At 36.0% G+C, this 20968-nt stretch overlaps 1 protein-coding gene across 2 annotated transcripts in view; it reads left to right on the top strand.

Moving 5' to 3' along the window:
* MPP7 (MAGUK p55 scaffold protein 7) overlaps nucleotides 1–20968 on the top strand; it is a 148117-nt gene that overhangs the window by 36877 nt on the left and 90272 nt on the right. For both annotated transcript variants that reach the window (XM_083878449.1, XM_083878450.1), the window contains exons 3-4: nucleotides 2741–2905; nucleotides 15901–16019. In XM_083878449.1, the coding sequence (XP_083734575.1) occupies nucleotides 2869–2905; nucleotides 15901–16019 (156 nt within the window). In that variant the 5' untranslated portion in view covers nucleotides 2741–2868. The remainder of the gene's footprint in view (nucleotides 1–2740; nucleotides 2906–15900; nucleotides 16020–20968) is intronic.

Below are 20968 nucleotides of genomic sequence, written 5' to 3' on the forward strand. Positions count from 1 at the left end.
CAACTGGAATAATGAAATTTCAAAAATAAGCCCTTTTAAAAGGCTGCTTGTAACAGTCCTGCTGGGTATTGTAAATGCCTCAGGTGCACTTGATACTGCTGTTACGTTCTTGGCCTTGGCTCCTAATTTTTATGGAAAGATGGATTGAACTTCAATTTAGGAATATTCGGTAATCCCTCTCAGGACATACTGTAACAGCTGGTATTTCTGTGTTGCGGCAAATCGATTCCATACAGCAGTCAGCAATGCCTATGGCTGGGCTCCGGCAAAAACTTCCAAAGCATTTGAAATAAAGTGAGCCAAAGAAAATAGCATCATCACTGCAAAAATGTAGCTTAATTTGCACGTTAGGAAAAAAAAGTCCCCATCCCATTCCAGCAAAATATTAAGCATTTTACTGGTAAGGATTTCATCAGGTCATTTATTTTTCATTAATATATATTTAGGATCTGGGGGGAATAACTTTATGCTGTATATAAGTTTCTTAAATAATGAGGAGGTTGATTTTTTTTGTACTAAATGATTTACTGTGAAATAAAGAAAAATAAAGAAACTGATGGAGTTGAAATACGTCGTGTGTATGTAGATCAACAAGCTTTTCTGCATTTTGTTGTGAACTCTTAAGGAACCTGAATTTCTGGTTAATAGTTATGTGCTTACAATGAGAATGCCTTGTTTGGTTGGCTTCGGTCTTTTTTCTGTTTGGGTTTTTTTTTTCTTTTTAATAGATGAAAGTACTTTAAGATGTATCTAAATCTCAAATGCTTCATTAGTAATGAAGAATTCTGTTTTAGACGGTTTCTTACGCATGTTAAAGTAAAAATGCCTCCATCCTTCGTACGGCTGCCGTGGTGTGCTTGTGCTGGGGATTGTCGCTGAGTTTGGGACAGGATTTCTTTATGTGTTAAACAGAAAACAAGCAGAATTAATGTAAAGCGAATATGTTCTTTCTTAATTGGTACAATGTGTCCTTGGCTATGATGTGGGGTTTTTTCCTCTTTTAAACTCTACCATGGCTAGCTTTGCGTATAGATGTTTTACAGCTCTTGTCATCAAAAGATGAGCTTTCACTCTGGAATACTTAATTTCCTTATCCATGCTTTAAATTTCGAGTTAACAGACTTTTGTGCTGATTTGATGAATGTAATTTTTTTTAAGCTGATTTTTTTTTTTTTACCGAAGACTTATTTTCTTCATGAACTTCTATAATTTTTAAAAAAAATCCTAAACCCCTAAACAATCTTAATAGACGAGCTTTTAGGGTTTTATTTGGTTCTTTTCATCATAGAAGAAGTTGTCCAGGGAGGTGACTTCTGCTCTATTTGCCTTCTTAACCAAACCACCCAGATTCACTGGGTAAATGCCTAGGGGACATAAACCCCCCCCATACTTAAAAAAAACTGTCAGATAATTTAAACTATAGGCTTATGCCTGGGGACAAGTTAACAACTAACTTATATCTAATAATTGCTTTAAAACTTATTAAACAAAATCTTGTAGATTGCCCTTAGTATGCTGCAATATTTTTAGCCATGTTGAGATTTTTTTCAGTGAAAAACAAAATTTTGAACAGCATACACTCTTTACAGCACCTGTATATCACTCTTCCACAAGACTGTTGCCAAGTTAAAATGGGTCCAAAATATGCACTTGAAGAGCCAACATGACTTCAAAAGTCATTCTGATTAATATGAATGTGTTTTTTAAATAAACAACAAAAAATAAACCAGCAATAACAGCAGCAAAATGCTCTTCTGTTTGTTTATTTTCTTTTGCTAAAGCAGAACTATGCTGCTTTCTTTCTTCAAGGATCCTTTACTAAAATCTGGAAAAAAAATCCTTATTTTCTGGTAGGTTGTATTTCCCCCTCTCCCTTCCTTCTCACTTCAAACACATCAGTCCCTGCTCCGTTCTTAGTCGACATTTGCTGTCTTAGCTTGGAATTTCTTTTCATATGTTTGCATTCCAGTTTCATATTTTAACATACTTGAATACAAATGCGTTCACTTACATTTGAAATTAATTTTAATTTTTGTTACATGTACTCTGAATTTTTCTCAAAAAGTGATTAAAAGAAAGACCCAAAATTTACTATCAGTAGACCTGTACAATTACAAAATATGTGTTAAAAAAACACCGACTTTGTCACTATGAATCACAGAAAAATTCCTTACATGGTAATGGCTCCATCAACTCCACGAATCAAACTGCTATTTACCTTAGAAAAGTATTTGCTCCAGTCCTCCTTTTTACAACTTCAGTTAAAATGTAGATTGTATTTTCAGATTACAAAGAATCTTAAGTGACCTGAAAACAATTGAAAGGGGGTTAAATAGAAACACTGAATATAAATTATGTGCTAGTAAGCCATTTTATTTTCCTGAGATAAGTAGTAGCAAAATTTGAACTACCTTAATTATTCACAGTTTTAATAAAATACCCCTAGACTTTGTTTCTAAAATGTCTGACATGCTGGAGTTTAAGAGTATAATTTACACTAGAGAAATGTGTTAAATTATCCTTAATGCAGAATGGGATTATAGGCTAGACTGAATAAAACAAAACTTGCTTCACCTGAAGGAAACAAAAATCTTCACAGTCATAAATAAATGCCTAGAGCTTGGTTTCGAGAGTCTTAAATAAAAGCTTATTTTGTGATAATTATTGGATTTGGTTAGCTGCAGTAATATCCAGTTTAACAATGTTCTTAATTGCAAAATTCTGTTTCTGTTCTTTCTAGGAGAAGCTGAGAGATAACATAAATCTTTGTAGACAGCTTGGCTGCAAGCAGTTAAACTGAAATAAACTTCTGCCTTCTGGCTGCCGTGCTGCTTTGAGGTTTCTGCGTGACACTCTGCAGACTAAATCATGCCAGCCTTATCAGCTGGATCTGGAAGTGACACAGGTACGAAGGCCAAGGAAGGGCAGTGTTTCCTCCACATCTTATTTGTTAAGTCTGTATTTCAAGTAAGATAATTAATTATGGTCTCACCAGAGTTTTAATTTAAGACTTAAAAAATAACCTTTTCTCCCTGAAGTTAATTTAGATACATGAAACACCACAGATAAAATATTAATTTTGAAAAGTCCTGCCACCACCTTCTTTCCCTCCATCCACAACTTCCTAAATACAGCTCCAAACATATTATTATAGATGGATCTGAAGAATTTGGATTCCCCTCTGAGCATGGTTCCTACAATGTTAACTTGAAAAAGGAGGAGGAGGGAAAAAAAAAAAAAAAGATGATATCATGCATGCCTTAATATTTGCAGCAGTCTAGACTATCCCCTCTGTGAGTTACAGTTATCAGTGGAGTTATTTCTGAACACAGACTATTCACTTTTGACAACTCTATAACAAATTAGGAGAAGAAAAATACTGTCTCAAGTTCTGTTCCTTCACTTGCCTTCCACGTCAGAGCCCAGTTCCTGTCACTGCTGGCAGTGGGATTGCAGATATGTAGCTTTCCATAGTTTTCACTTTCTTTGTGGCAATATTAGGTTATATTCAAAGGTTAAATTTCATCTTCTTGTTATACTGACATTCTCCCTCTCTGACAGTATATTTGTCACTCTGTTTGGGATAACTAAAGTTAGCATTTTGCTTGAGAGTATTTGTTAAGAAGGGGTGATCCAGCTGAGGTTGCAACACAATACCAAGATCCCTGCTTTCCACCCCTGTGCCACATAGTTTTATGCGCAAGAAGTAATGGCAGGATTTGGAAAATTAGGAGGGAGGTTTCAGGTCAGGAATCCAAAAATATGTGTATAAGTATGTATATAAGGAGCTGCATTTGATTCTTATTTTTAGTAGACTGTACAGGGCAGTGATTTTTTTTCCCCACACATAAAATTTGTCCTAGATAATGATATTAATCTTTACAATTAGGGAGTGTGTCTGTTTATTTGTTGCCATGGGGAAGGAGAGTTGTTTGGTTTTATATGCTTTTTTGTCTCTCTGTTCCTATGTTTAAGGGATTTGACTATGACTTTGCCAAGCCCTATCTCTGCATACCTTTCTTTTCTCTCCCTCCCCTCATGGAAATAAGTGGATTGAAGCTGTTCAGTATGCGAAAGCTGAGTTTCAGAAGAAGTGTCAGGGTCTGCTCTGAGCTAGTTTTCCACTCTGGACCTTTGCTCTCTTTATCATGCACCCTTTTATGTCCTTTCAAAACCTGCCTTATTTTATTTTAATTATTACTTGTTTATTTTTAAAGATTGTTAATATGTCCAAAAGTAATAGTCATGGACATACTTTCTAAATAAAGGAAGAGAAGGGCTTCAAAAAGTAGAAGATAATCCTAATTTTGAAATACTGTGTGTTAGAATGCCTATAAGCATGTTTTACTGTGCTATTTAATCCATGTGATGATGCAAGCATACCTTAATAATTGAGATCGGTGTTAAAACTTCAGTGTTTTCTTTATCCCATGAAATTTATAGTAAAACATGATACATGCCATTAATATCTTGCTGTTAATTAATGCTTGTTAAGTCCTTTTTTTTCCCCTCAAGTTTTAAGTTGTTTCTCTAAATAAATATTTGCATTTGGAGTGAGAAGGGAATTTTTTTTTTCCTTTCACTTTCTTTACAACATTTCCTGATGGGGCTGATATGCACTTAAGTATTTTTGGAATGATTACAGGAAACTCTTCTTTCTGCCATGGCTATGATACAGGTGGTTTCTAACTGAAGTCCTGTTTTTCTGCTTTTATTTACACTTAGATTAAAAAATAGTGATTTGCATAAAATTTTTCTTACCTCTGTTCTCCCTGTGTGGGTAAGCCAGTCTTCCTCTTACCCTGCCTGCTCAGACTGGTACTGGTTCACGTGACGGGTTGAAACTGCTCTGTCTGGGACCTTTAGGGTAGGAACATAACCCTGTTCAGTCTGTTTGTTAAAACTCTCTTTTGTAAATACAATCAGACAAAATGCAACCTAACCTATTTTTTGTGTCTGTTAGATGGTGGGTGAAATAAAAATAAACTTGGATTTAAAGACAAGTGAAAGAATTCCATGAGGGCTTGTAAATAGAAGTACAATATCAAAAGTTGTCATGTCATGGACCACTGGACAGTCAGTCACCAGTCTGGGAACATGAATGATTTTTTTTTTTTTTTTTTTTTTTTTTTACATAATCTGAAGTACCAGATCACTGCCAGAACCAGGATAGTGTTCATGATAGGCTGTATTTGATGAGACTAAATGTTTAGCTGTCTTTGTTCATTTTACCTTGCTTTTACTTTGTCAGCAGCTTTTATTAGAAGTGGCATCATGTACTTGCAGCTGCTTTTTTCATATACATTCTTCATATATACCTGCTTTTGTCCTACCATGTTTTAACCTGTATCTTCTTCTGAAGAAAAGCCATGCCTCTTAAATGTGGTTTGAGGGACATTTACCAGGCTTTAAGCTATGATAAATCAAAATCATGGATACACTATTTTCAATATTTTTTAAAAAAATGTTTAATTTATTCAGGTTGATATAGTGACTTTTATTTTAATATTATACCTTACCAGATTGATCTGTCTTCGCTAACCTAAAGACAGAGGACAAAGGATTACATGCAGATGCTTCTTTCTGTTCCAGTCTCCATTAGCCATCTAGAAACCCCATTTTTATATAATAATGATCATTGAAAAGCTGCTCATTGTGTATAACATCTGTGTGACCCTTAAGGTTTATGGTCCTGTCAGTGTCAGGTCAAAGTTATCTTAAAGCAGGCAGCAGGAATGGAAGGCTGAGCTTGTGCCTCGGGCTGGGTCAGAGAAACTTCCAGCAGTTTCTGTGTTGCAAAAGTCTGCTTGCAAAAAATTCTGTGTGCAAGCCCATCAAACAGATTTTTTGAAGACTGAGTGAGAAGACTTGTGTTTTTGCAGGTAAAGGAAATCTGTGAGATATGGCATTCACTTATCTGGTATATTTAGGAAGGTGTAAAATTGCAGTTCTGGCTTCAGAGTAGTAGATGGCAGCTTTGTTGCTGACTTTGGTGGAGCCAAGATGACATCATTATGCTTTAAGTGTTGTTCTAATGTGAAAAACATTGTAAACTTGTTGCAGATTTCTTTCCTCCCAAGCTGTATCAAGCTTACTTAACTGACAAGCTTAAAAATGCTTTTCTGTTTGTTCTCAAAAACCAGAGCATGAATGTGCAAAGCAGACTTCATGTTTTTGTTTCATGTGTTGTCAGCAGGAAAATCATATTTATGAGTCAAGTTTAGGCACCAAGTAAAACTGTGTGAGATTGCTTATATACAGTGAAAGTCAGAAGCAGTTCTTGGATTTGAATATTGTAAATTATAGGAAGAGAAAATGTGTGAGGGCTTATGTTTGTTTCTCCTTGAGCACATAAAGGAGCGAGCACTGTGCCAGATAGTGGAGTTTTCTCAGTATTACAAGAGACTGCAAAACTGAATACATGTTAGATTTTTAATTAAAAAACCCACATATGTTACTAACCAGATTTTAAGTTCACGTGGCCTTTAAAATATTTTCGTGTTTTCATCCCTGTTTTATAATAATACTAAATAGATATGTGAAATCTGTTCTAAATGTTAGGTATTTTTCCAAAATGCATTTATAGTAGTGTATTTTGTGATTCTTTAGAATTAAGCTCGACCTCTGAAGCTGCATGCTCTTGATTTGGATATGCTGAATGCTGGTAGAAATGTTTTGCTTGGACAGTTCATGTGGATTCACTTCCCAGTGGTCAGAGACCACTGGAAGCAATGGGAAGTTCAAAGACGATTTTCCAGTCACTTGAACACAAAAAAAAAAAGCTCTCTTGGTTTTATTGTTTTCATATAGATGTCTTCTCTTTATTTACTATTGTATTAATGTGTTTTGATCAGCTTGTCAGTTTCAAGATGATGTTTTTTTAAGAGGATTTGATAATAAAAAGGTGGAGAAAAAAGTAATAATATGAAGAAAAAGCTGGGCAGTTGGCTAAAGTGAAAGGGTGGGCATTAGAAACATCTATAGTGGAAGAAGGACAAATTAATCTGAAGTGCTAAAATTTTAATTTTAGCCTTTTAACCCAGTTTTCAGGATTTAGAGGAAGGTAGAAATCAGAGAGTTCTATTTTTACAGCCTATTTAAAGAACGCTGCAACATAAAATGGTGGCCAAAGATCTGGCCATCTTGTTGTTACGGGATGAAGAGGAAGGGAATTTAGGAGAGCAGTGAAGGAAAGTTTTCTAGGAGTTGTTCTTCCATTGGAGGCTGCCAGGGCAAAGGCTTGCAGGGTCATCAGTTCCTGCTCCAAACTGCCTTTGCTTCCCCAGTGCCGTCCCGTGGTGGAAACACAGCAGAGGGAAAGCCTTCACTCGCCTGCTTTACATTCTTGGTTACATCTTTAGGTACAGGTGTGCTACACCAAGTGTGGTATGTAAATGCTTTGACTGCATCACAATTTCAAAGCTACTCTAATTCCTCGACACATTGAAATGCATAGGTATGGCAGATATTCATGGAAATGGATTTGATAGCTGAGGCAAAATTTATGCTGAATTAATAAATAGAGCCAATATTTTATCCTTGCATTCTTGATTTCTCCCCATTCCATCTGCCAGAGGCAATAAATGGCTTTTAGGATAACATTAATTTGGAAGATTTGGGAAAGTATGAGATGTATGGCTAGCTTTAATTGCAATCTGATTTAATTTTTAAAAATACAACTTGCTGGTGTTGGAAAGAGTATTTATTTTGGTATCAACATATTTATGGTGATTCGGAAAATTTGTTCAAAGTGAAATGAAATTTCTCTAAACTGTTCTGTTTTGTGTTAATGTTTTATATTATGCTAGTCTGATTCAGTAGTGTGGAATCAGAAAATGTGTGTAAGTTTATTTACTGATGGTAAATTCTTTAAAACTGTTAGTTTTCGGACACATATAAATTCAAATGGCAGCTGAAACAATGTTACTCCCTCTTTTTTTTTGTGAGCAGTGCCTAGTTTTGTAGTAAATCTGAAAGTACAATAGCCTATACTGTTTCTAACCAGACGCTTCATTGTTTATGGCTCTGTTTGTTGGACCAAAAGCTGTAGTTACAAAGGTGGTTGACAGTTCTAGTTATGCCAGGTGTCCTTTGCTGAGAACAGACTGCTGCGCTGTCCCCCTGAAGCGTAGCTGTGCCAGAATGCAGGTTAGCCAGCAGAGCCTACATACTGTGTGCATTTAGTGTCAGGTGGAACGTTCTGTGGCTTCTCAGCCCAATATCACATCAAATCCTGGCTGATTTAAAAGAACTAAACCTGTTAATTGGAAGGCAATTTATTACTATTAAGAGGTAATGAGAAGCTTCACTGCTAGCTGTTAGTTGCCTGTTGTGAAATACAGGGGTTCAAAATTGATATTTTTAATAATACATTTGGTGTAGGAAAAAATCCAACACACACAAAGAACACCTCAAAGCAACATATTAGTCTTACAGATAAACGATGAAATAATTTAATTATTTCAAATAGTTTACTTTCCTAACCTTACTTTCAAAATAAGATGATGATGTAGGATCATGGAATGGTTTGGGCTGAAAGGGACCTTAAAGGTCATCTAACTTCAAACCCTCTGCTGTAAGCAGGGACATGTTTCCTAGACCAGGTTGCTCAGAGCCCCATCCAACCCAGCCTTGAACGATGCCAGGAATGGGACAGCCCCAGCTTCTGGGAACAGCCTGTTCCAGTGCCTCACCAATCTCACCACAAAGAATTTCTTCCATATACTAACCTGAATTTCTCCTCTTTCAGTTTAAACCATTACTCCTTGTCCTATCAGTACAGGTCCTGACAGAGTTCCTCTCCAGTCTTCCTTGGAGGCCTCCTTCAGATATTGGAAGTTTGCTGGAGGTCTCTATGCACACTCCTCTTCTCCAGGCTGAACAGCCCCAACTTTCTCAGTTTGTCAATATACTTGATTCTTTAATTTTGTGTGTATTCCTATTATAAACTTTTATATCAAGTGTATGTGGCTGCATGTATATGACTGATTGTATAATGGCATAACTCATTCTGAGTGTAAATTCCTAAACTAGGTCCCACAGTGAATCATAACACTCAAATAATAGACTGACTTGATTTCAGGCATCAGTACTGTCTAGGATTGTAGGACTTTTTCTTCTGCTCTCATGACAGATATATCCTGTATAAGATTAGCATGTGTCTTGACTGTGAGAGGGTGAGATACGTGGTAATCAAACAGTGTTTCCATTATTCTTAGACCAAACTGTTCTGGAAATAGTGTTGATTTCTATTGTCAGAAGTCTTTATTCAGGTTCTTAATTGTGTCTTCCTTTTGCAGATGTAAAATGCTGTTTAGTAGTCCTTGCTGCCCCTCCCCAGTGCCAAGTCTCTTACAACCTTGTAAACTGTGACTAAAGGGTTAAAACATGGCCAGTGTGCCCAGTGCCCTCCTAGTGCTGGGATGAATTCTTTCCTGACTGCCTGCCAGGTACTTGCTATTGCCTCCTCTAGGGCTGATGAAGATCTAGATAGAAATACTAAAGACTTGCCTTGCTGATGTCTATGGAAAGGACCAGTCAATTAGTCAAGGTTATTCAAGGTGCCATAGTACAGGCTTCATTGGAGGAGACATGAATTTTTTTTTTAAAGAATATCAAGTTTTTGTATGAGTTTTCCACAAAGTGCTTGTTAATTTGTCCTTGATGGGTCACTTTAAATCAGTTTTATGTATATGTTATTCTTCCAGATAATAGATAGACTTTTGAATACTCATAAATGTACATTTTATGAACTTTGAAAATATTCATGTTAACACAGTGTCTAGTTACTGTATTTTTGAGGGGGTTCAGTTTTGAAACAGCTTCCATGCGCCACACAAGCAGGAACTTTGTAGCAGGTCTTGCCCTGTATGGATGCAAATAGAGATCAACTCTTTAACTCACATCAGAATGTTAACGGTATGTGGTATGTTAAATCTGAAACACACATGTTGAGACAAATCCTAAAAGACCAATAACTGTTTCAAACAACTGCAAATTCTTTAGCTCTGGGAGCCAAGTTCCAGAACTAAAGACTTTTCCATTTTGAAGGAAATAATATTTTTAAAAGTGATGGGTTTAAATGATTACTCGTTCAACATTTTCTGTCATAACATTGTTTTAAGGTGGGGTAACAAATTTACTGTGGCTTGGAGAAATAAAAATTAGGAACAACTTTTAAGTTAAAATACTATTGCCCTTATGAATATGCAGTCTTGTTCTTTGAGGACACTGACAGCAGAATTCTTTTTTTTGTTAGAAAAAATATACATTCATATTTCTATTGCTCTGCCGTTTGTAAGGATTTCAGCATTTTACTTTTTTTTTTGTGAATTAACAAATAAATGAAACAAGATATTTTTCCTAAGATGCCAGTCACTTGCATGTCACGGTTATGTAATGACTTGGTGTTCCGTACTTTGAAAATAATTTTTTTTTGGTAGAAACACTAAACTGCAAAGTTTAAAAAAGGTGCTTACTGGAATGAGTTAATCTACCTGGCTCTGCAGAGAAAAATTGTCACTCTTTAACTTTTTGTAGTGTCAGCAAGCCCATATATTCAGTGGAATTACTTAAGAGAAGATAAAAAAATAATTATTTGTAGCACATGAATTTGAGCGTATAGTGGTCTTTTTACAGCTGGAGTCTGATAGGACAGTGCAGTGTGTCCCTCCTAATATGCAGAAATACTCCTTATGTTTTTATTTGAACCTATGTGTAAATGCTAATCTTAAATTTCAGAACGAAATAATTTTCAGTATGTGGTTTTAGTGACTGATTTTGTTATCCAACAAGGATGTCAGATGAGTGCTTCTGCTGCAGTGCTGTTTGCATGTGTGTAAGGCAAATGTCTGAGCCTTCGTAGAACTGTAAAGTACAGTTCAAATGTGAAAAATGTTAGCTTGTTATAAATGGCAGCAAATGGTGCTGATTATTTTACCTTTGACAAAGTGGAAAATTTAAAGGTTGGTTTGTCCCATTTTATTAATACAATAAATTTTTACAGTGTTGTTCTGGGCCTTTAGATATATGTTCTTTAGTGTTTATTATCCCTGGGTTACTGTAAAAATTCTAGATTTCAAGCCTGGCATCATTGTTCAGAATGCTAATTCAGGAAATTAATTAGCATATGAAAACAAAGGCACATCCATGTTTCCATTTCTTTCTTTACGCTAACCAAAACAAAGTTGGTGTTTTCTGGTAATATGCAAGAGTGATGGAACGCAGAGACCATATTTTTTATCATTTAGCACTGGTTTATAGCTTCCACAGACTTGTCCTAATAATGAAGCTATGAAGGATATGACAAGAATGGTGATATTAAATTTCTCTAGACTAACAGTAAATTTTTCCATTCTGATGTCAAGAATGTAGAGCATCTGGAATCTGCAGTGTGAGTGGTTCAGTACAGGAACAGTTTCGTCAATTGCTTAGCCGTTTATCCTCCTCCTAGGAACAAGCAGTCTTCTGTAGAATATAGCACTACAAAGGAAGCAGTTTTCTAAAACTGGAAAAATCTTTTATGTCCTGTTGTTTCTGACTTAAAAGGTTTCCATTGCTTCTTACTTTTAAGTCTGATTGCATGTGCAAATCTACTGTACATGTTTGTAAATTGGAATTAGCATTATTCTACATTTTTGTCTTCAAATCAAAGAAAAATTAAGTTTAAAAAAACTTGAAGATGCTCTGAAGACAGTAACTGCTTAAGTGCGTTAAAAGAACAAGTTGAAATTTATCTTTTACCCCTGCGCTGTAGGAATGACCAGACTTACTTCCCCTCTTAATATTGCATAATTGTCTTACATCTTCATGTTTAATCACATTGTAAGTGTTTTTTTATGTATGCTCAGGCTTTCTGGGAGTAAGTTATCTACTTTCAAAAATCAAAATAAATTAGTTTTTCTTGTGTGAGTCATGTTTACTGAATTTTGACTCCCAAAGTATTTTGATACTAGTAAATTCCAGTGGGTGCATGTGTCCTTTTGAATATAAATGCTGGTTAAACTCAGGCAAAGTAGACTAAAAAAAAAGTCAAGAACCTAAAAATAGAATAGAATAGCAAAAGTGTATAATAAAAGCAATTTTTTTTAATTTTTTTTTTGCAGGACGCTCCACACATTGGTCCCAACATGATGCATTAAAAACAACAGGATTTTTTCTTGGCTTTTCTTTATTTATTTTTTTAACAGCTTTTAGATACATTTTTTTAAAAGCTCTTGGTCGTGTTTATTTACATTGTGGGCAGCTTTCAAAAAAAGTAAGGTCTGTGCATGCCATATGACTCAGGAAGGTGATACTTCAAGAGAAACATCAAAATTGAGACGAAGAGCACAATTAAGGGCTGGGAGACAGTAATAGCATTCAGCTTAGAGGCACTGATACATCTCACCCTTTATGTGATGAATATGCATTTTTAATTGCTAAACAATCTCTATTTTAGGGGGCATCACTATGAGCTTTTGGAAAGTTAATTTTTGGTTTTAGAAGTAGTCAAAAGTGTTCAGTGTGGCATCCCCAGACTACATAATTGCTACTGGAACAATTAAAAAAATCTGATTTTTAACAGCCTGGCAGTACTTAAACCATTGTTAAACTTGCACTTTTTTTCCATGGCCTTTGGCTCTGACTTCTAGAGCCACCTGCAATACTACTTAGAAGTTTTGCAGGAGTTTTGAATTGATCTGAAGCACTCTACTATGAAATTCAGATTACTTCTATTTCTGCATGGCAGCAGCTCTGTACAGTAAGATCTTACAGGGCTTCAGGAATTTGAGCTACTGCCCTTCAAGTGTAGGAAGGATGCATGTGACAATTGTTCATATTTGGTAACTAAAATTAGGCCAGTGTGTAGCTGCCAATATAGTGGTGTCAAATTCATTACCAGTTTACACTAACTTGACAAATTGTTGTGTCCCTGTCCATATCACAAAAGCACTTCCTTTAATATGCCATGTGCTGGCGAAGTCACGTGCCAGCCACAATTTTCACTGTTTCTTCACAGTGCAATGAATAACATCAACACAGTTAATGTAATTTAGACACAAGTAAAAATCATGTTTTACCTGGATGGAGGTGTTTGTAGAAGGTCCACATACTTTATTTCTTAATATATAAAAATCAGAATGTCCCTCTGAAAATTTTTGATTCTGTGGTACCACACACCACAGATGGAACAAGAGAAAAGGTAAACCTTCCCAGATGCTACCACCTTCTTCTGCCATTACCTTCTGGAGCTGAGTCAGGTGATCTGTAATCACACAAATTTAACTTTAGACATATTCTAGATCTTTGTCTTCTGTTCTCCCCAGGTTAGTACACTAAGTCCTCCCTCTGCCTGATTTTTACCTGGCTCCTTAATGGAGTTGTTTCTTTAATTCCTGGCTTCATAGTATCATAGCATTCAGTTTCAGGAGGAGTCTGAAGATCAAGACCATGGTGTTCTCCAGCACACACTGCATGGCATAGTCCTCAGTTTCCACTGCTGCAGAGGAGGGCCAGATTCTCATTTCCTTCTTGCTGAAAGCTATAAACACTGGATTCTAGAGCCAAAGCAGGGAAGAACTAGAAGCATGGCTGTGATATTGGATAAAATCAGTCAGCACCAGTCTAATTGTCTCCACTTCTTAGGGGAGTTGCACAGTTTGGGTGCGTTGCTGTTGAAGCTGGAATAGTGCATTAGGAACATGGGACACCCATTTTCCTGGAAGGGGAAATTCAGGGCTACATGAATAAGTAAAACTCAGAGAAACCTTTGAGCTGTGTGCAAGCACCTGCAGGGTTCGGCACTCCTGGAATACTGGCAGGCGGAGTTTTTCTCTGTGAGTTTTGTGTGTAAAACCAAAGTCTCATTATGGGCAGATTCAGTCTCCCCCTGTGTCACTAATAGTTAATCCATCAGGAAACACAAACTTTCATTATATTTTTCACTAGGGATTTGATTATCAAAGCATTGAGGAGCAAGTTACAAGGAGAGAATAGTTTTATAGTTGATTACATGTGGAATTTAAGCAGATCTGATGGATCAAGGAATAGAAAGCTTACTCTGTTACATGCCTTTTATTTGAAGGAAGTGGCTAAGGTTACTGTTTTCTTTCTTCTGAATGACACACAGGAATTGTCACTAAGCAGTTATGCCACAGTGGAAGCTTACATTGAAAATTTCTATTCCATTTTCTGACAGCCTTCAGGTTATTTTGAGGAAAATATATTTACAGTAACAAAAGTGGCCAAGTGTAAAGAATTGTAAAAATTTTCTAAATAAAAAAAAAAAAAATAAATGTTTTAATTTTCCAAATTAAACTATTTTCATAAATTGTGCCATAAAACAACCATTTTTGCTAAGTTCTGAAGTTCTAATAATCTGGGAAGTTGGAGCCACAAGTCCCGCTCAGACCTCTTTTCTCTGGCTGTCAGCTCAATCAATGATTTTATTTTGCTGGGCAAAGCTTGATGGTCTTGTTTTTGGTCTGCAAAATTGCAATGGTTTGAGTTGTGTCTTTTTTTTTGCAGTGTTTCTGAAGCAGAAACAAGAACAGATTTAAATAAAAGCAGTATTCTAATAGAAATTAATGTGAACCACCAAAAACCACTTGGAGCATAAAAAAAATGTATCTGGAAAGAACTTTTTTTTCCCCAGAATATTTTACTGAGAGGCAGTAAAGAGATGAAAATGTAAATAATCAGAACACAGAGGTGCTGTATGTGATGTTAAAAGGGATGTGTACTGCCTGAAAAGTAAACAATTTGTGAAACTGTTTACTAATAAATATTCTAAATCATAAGTTTTAGGGAGATAATAAGCATAATAACATAATAACAATAGGTAATCTGTAATTTACAGCAATGTTCTTTTACCAGTAGAATATGTTGTAAATCTGTTCTTGTGATGAACAGCAGCACTTACTCAGACTAAAAATAATAACAGGACCGTGTATCTTGGATCCCAGGAGACTATTGATGTTTTTGTAGACAGCAGACAGGAGAAAAAGGCATTTTGTCCTTTTTACCCCAAGTAATCCCACTGGAAAATTAAACATGTGCTATGAATTGATATCAACTCATGCCAGGTTACCTCCCTAAGGAGGATTGCTGCAAACACTGTTGCTACATTTCTTGGACAGCACTTTGATGGCCTATGTGCACGATGGATATTTTATGCTGTACGCTACTGTGGAACAGTGCGCTACTGTCTGCCCCTCGGAGACTGCTGCTGAGGTGTGCCACAAATACACTGAGAACAGCAATTGCTTCAGCCCTAGAGAGAATCTCAAATACCTGCAAATTAAAAATGTTACTGAAATATTTCTGTGTGCATGTGTGTCTGGGAAAACTGTGTTGGTTTTGTTTTTAAAAGTTTAATCCTGCAAAACAGAGAAGGTGCTTTTGTATTGCTGTGGATCCTTGCTGAACACAGGATTGAAAAAAATATTAAGCAATATATTAGCAAGAAATATTTAGAAAAACCACGAACCTTTTTTTAATGGACCACCCTATCCAGTTTCTGTTCTTTTAAGGAAGTTTTTCCTATTCATGACTCATTTCACTCTTTGGCTAACATCAAGGGAAATGGAATAACGATTAAGCAGAGGAATGTATGGTTTTTTTCTGAGTTTGTCCTTTTCTCAAAACTTTTATGAATTTTCTGCATAACCTTGTGTAAATATATATGGATGTAGAAGCTTGACAACTGTGACAAGGTAAAAAGTACACTGCTAATACTTGTTTCTTAGCAATTTTTTCTAAATGTTCCTTTTGGTGGTACAAGTTAATGTTGTGCTGGATACTCCAGACTCCCTCTTCAGTTAAAATGACATGCTCCAGGCAGCCAATTACACAAAACTGTTAAGTGAAATTAATGAGATCACCCTAGATTACACTTTGTGTTTTATTTTCATTTTATAGGTCTGTACGAGCTGCTGGCTGCATTGCCAGCCCAGCTGCAGCCACATGTGGACAGCCAGGAAGACCTGACCTTCCTCTGGGATATGTTTGGTGAAAAAAGCCTTCATTCACTGGTGAAGGTAAACCACATTTAAGTCAGATTCTCTTTGAGAAGAGCATATGGAAAAATGTTTTGAGCGCCATCTAGTAAACCAGTGACCAAACTGTTGCTCAGTGAAAACAAAACAGCCTTGTTTTAACTCTGTTTCTGGCAGGGTGGAAGTTGTTAAATGAGATTTTACCAAAAATACATAGATGATTTCATTTAAGAGTGATGTTTTGGCAGTGTAATGCTAATGCAACAAACATGTGTTGTTTGCCCTTGTTTAGAAAAAAAGAGTACGAAATAGTAGCAGGAAATCTGACACTTTTTTATGGTCAACATTCAAGACCTGGAGTTTAGCTTAAATAAATAAATGTTCACAGCAAAAATTAGAAGGAATATATTTTCTGAGGTCAAGTATGGCAAGAGTTCAGTAGCCACATTAATTTAAAATAATTTCCTTTAACAAAGTCAACTGAAATTCTAGTAAGCTGTTTCTTTTATTGGCTTGTCTCCATTTAATATTGTGTTTTGCTCATAAATATGCTGGACTAAAGTGCAGCCTAAAATAAGTTGGATGAATTCTTGAGTAAAATATTATGGTACAAAAATGATCAGCAACAAGAAATCAAAGTATGCCATGGGAGTACACAGAGCTATCCCAATAATCTTAAAATTGTGTGGAGCTGAAAAATGGGACCAATCAGCTGGTTAAAAATATTCCACTCCTACAAAACGGTAAGTTTGTCTTCAGTCCCCAGTACAGAGCTAAATCAAGCTGGAAGGAAATTCTGAGGTCTGAAATGAGTCAGTGGATGGTAATAACCCATGCCATGAATATATCCAGACTTGTGCAGAATTTGTTGCCCTTGTCAATTACTGATCTAGAGGAAGCTTAAAACTGGGATTATTTCTAAGTAGGTTTGAACAAATCACATTTTCCCATTTCTTTCTGCTATTCTATTCTGGAAAAAGATGTAATAATGTTGATACTTGGTCAAGTGCTTGGTAATACTCTTCAAAATATCTGAGAATTTACATATAAAAGTAAACATAAATGCTCTCTGACATTTTATATGCAAAAGCAACAAACAGTGGAACAGTGCTTGGCAATACTTGCTTGCCTAAAGAATTCAATCAGCCTTTCCAAAGTGCCGTGATTCCCAGACTCCTTGTGGCTTTGCTGCAGCTGTCTGTGCAGGTGGCTCAGAAGATCACTGTAAGAGGAATACCAGTCATCTTTCTGATGTAGGCTGACAGTGGTGTGCATCTAAGCAAAATGTTAGGTCAGCTGCTAAATTAGTTTTCTTTCTGGTTTGGGAATTAAAGAAGGCTGGCTAGAAAATTAGTGTGGATCTGTGAAACATTGACACTTCAACATTCGCTCTCATTTTTTATCGACGCAAAACCTAAACCTTTTCAAACTCCCTCACTTACTGCCTTTTGCCCCTCATTCCAAAAGAAGACAGCAGTTAACTGGTTTACTCACTTGGAGTATGCTTTCAGTTTGGAGCAGTTGGCTTTCCTCATGGCTCTCTTGGTTGCATGTCCTGGTTACCATGTTGTTTGTTACTGCAGGGTGGATTGGGCTCTCTGTCAGAAAAGAAAGATGAGAAAGGAGATCAGTGAATGGTCACTTTATTGCAATTACAACAAGAAGGTAGTGAAATATTCTAACCATCTTCATTATTTATCTTGTGCTCTGTAGGTCCAAATATTAAACATATATGTAACTTTGATCCTATTGATGCTTCTTTTAATATCCTCTTAAGCCTCACACTATCTTAAAATAGATATCATTCTTGAAATCTCGAAACAACATCTTCAGTGTTCACTAGTGGCCCTTCTTTAATATAATATATTAATTTCGTTTGAGACACAAAGTTTTTTAATTACAAAAATTGAGACTATTAAGGGCATCTGGTCTGACCCAGTGCATGTCACAGGCTATCAAACCTCACCTTTGATTTCTGTGGAGATCTGGTATATAAAGTAGGGTATGAAGAGCTTTTGAAGTGTTACCTAGTTCATATACCTGCTTCAAGATGGGCTTAATTGTATGTGAAACTCATGGTATGTGTTTGACCTTTAATGCATTTTTAGAAGGATTGTTCAGTATCCTCTCAAGTTCCAGAAAAGACAATCCCTGGCCTTTTTGGAAGTGACCTGTAAGAGCAGACGAATGAGCTCCATCTGCCGTAGTTTTCCCCTGTTACAGGACTTCAGGAGTGCAGAATCTTTCTTTCTGAGTTCCAGTGTCTTAATGTGAAAGACTGTTTTTCCTAGCAGTAAATTCTTAAAGTCAACTGTACTTGCAAAGACAAATGTTCTTAATTCTGCAGACAGAGAATGATGACACATATTTTGCAATAAAAAAAGGAAAAAGAAAGGAAAAAATGTGCACTAGCTTTGAGCCAAGGATGTTGCGATCCTGGTATGTGGCAGCGCAGGAAGAAAATGAGCACTGGTATATTACCAATTACCACTGATATTTCTCTATTTTGACACATTGCTTAATAAAAATTTCTACACTGATTTTCTTACCTTGCCGCTTAATAATTTCAGATATTATAAAATAGCTTTTTTCCTAAGTTATTAAATGGATAAAATGCTCCAAAATTAATTGAAAGAGTCAAGTATAGAGGGAATTTTCTACTTTTTCTACAGATATTCTAAGTTTTATGGGCATTTAATTGCTATAGCTTTTTCTTCACGGTTGCATACTATAACATATGGTTTGCTATTCTGGCTCTCTTAATATTGAAAAGAAAAAAGAAGAAGAAGAAAAAAAGCCCCAAACCTTGTCTTTGAGTTCTCTTCATTCAGTATTATTGGACAGAAAACTCTTTGAGAACTTGGATGAGCCTAAGCTGTTCTAAGAAGTCAGAAATGGAAAAGTTGTATTAGATCATCCAATCCATTCCCCTGCAAATACTGGATTGTTCCTTAGAGTACATTCCTATTGTAGTTAGTAAAACCAGCAAACACTGATGCAACTGTTCTTGCTGTCCCTTTTCTTCACAAAGGAATCTGTTGATTAGATTTTAGTTTACAAAGTAAAATAAAGAAGAAGGAACCCACAACTGTTGTTGACAGTTTGGAAGGGAAAACTGGTTCTGGATAGTGTTTAAAATTTGTTTCTGCTTCCCTCAATTTGCTGCTTCCTTGTCTTCTTACATGACTCTCAAATTTTACCAAAAATCTTTAGCCATCTCATTCCTTTTTATATAGCAGAGATCCCAATAATTCTGTAGAGATTTGTAGGCTAGAAACATGAGGAGAAGATCCTTCAGGATAATTACAAGCATTGATGTAGCTGATACCTGAAACAGTACATGTGCTCAGCTTGGATATTTTTTAGAAAGGATAAATAAAGCTGTGCTCTAACTACTCCTTGGATTATTTTTAGAGGAGCAGCAAGAATTTCCATGTGCATTTGCTTGCTGTTAGTGCACCAGACACGTTTTACTGTTTGTCTGTTTAGTTCCAGGATGAAGCTTCCACTCGCACTGTTGCCTTAAACATTTCTGGTTGTGGATGTAATGCTCAAGAATTGAGTAAACTTTCCTGTTGCGCAGCTACCAAAGTATTTCATAACCAATTGCAGTTTGTTTTTGGCCAACTCAATACTGTACTTTCCATTATTAAAAAGAAGCCACAGCAAGTGGTGTTGCACTTTCTCTTGTTAGGGAAGAGTTTGTACATTCAGAAAGCTATATGTTACACTAGGAAAAAAAAAACCTACCACAAAAGTAAGGAATATTTGGTGAATCAAGTCTGATTTTTTTGTAACTGCATAGTATTTTGGTAACTAGCCCTGCAAAACCTAATTTATGCTAATTTTCCTAGTTTCACCTGGATATGATTTGACTTGCAGTTCTAAGGAAGTATATTTTCTATGTACTAGAGTTTGACCATGTAAATTGCTAAAAACATATCAAAAATAAAGTAGTCAAGTATATCCTGGTGAAATTTCTTTGGCATGCAAATTGAATTACTTGATTACATAGCCCAAATTTTACATTCATTGCGGTATAGAAGCATTGGAAATTTTCAGTGTGAATACTCATTTTTCAATATGTAAATGTAGATGGTTTCAGTATAGTGTTGGTTCCATTTTTGGCAACAAGAAAAATAAAGATAGCATTTACAAAAATTAAGGTGACTAAGGCAAAAGGGATTGATTTGACACACCCATAGTGATAAAATCAACTATCTGCAGATGATGTACTGAATCTTCAGTCTGAACTGTTCGTGGGAGAAGATGTACAGGTTATTTTGGCATCTGTGAAAGCTCACATGGTGCAGCTTTCCCCAACGCTGTGATATGTCAGCTGTTCTGCAGCCAGCATCCAGGTGTGTGCTATACACATCATGTGCATTCACCTCCCATGTCATGCATCCAAATGGTGCAAGCTCAGGCATCCAAAGATTTGGATCTTCTTCCCATTAAAATGTGGAGAAAATGGACTTCTGATTATATCAGTTGTGAGTTAAAACTGATTGTTCTGTATGTATTGTTCTGAATTTTTGGTGAGGATGATCCATTGATAAAGGGAATGATGTTTCTGAGTTGCCTGAAGAGTAGATGGTGGCTTGGGGAGAATGTATTAGATAGTGTAAGACCTGAGAATGACATGATAAAAAATGAAGGCTGGTGATCATACTGAGATAGAGTTGGCTTTCTTCATGGAAGGCTGATGATGAAATATGTTGATTGACTATTCCATCATCAGCGGAAGTGCAGACTACTTCTGCACTTCAGGTTTGAAACTGACATTGAAATACTTTTTGCTGGACATACAAAACTTACTTATTTTCCCATTACTTTGTTCTTCATATATACTTTCTCTAGAAGTAGTATTTATACAATCTTCACAATTTATTGTTCAATTCATTTATTTTCTGCATGTCTTAAGAATTTTTTTTTCTGTTAATCATGTAGAAGCAGAAGAGAACAGGGTTTGTTTGTGAGGGGATTTTGTG

Source organism: Zosterops lateralis (assembly GCF_965231275.1).
Source record: "Zosterops lateralis genome assembly, chromosome: 1".
In the NCBI taxonomy this organism is placed as follows: Eukaryota; Metazoa; Chordata; class Aves; order Passeriformes; family Zosteropidae; genus Zosterops; species Zosterops lateralis.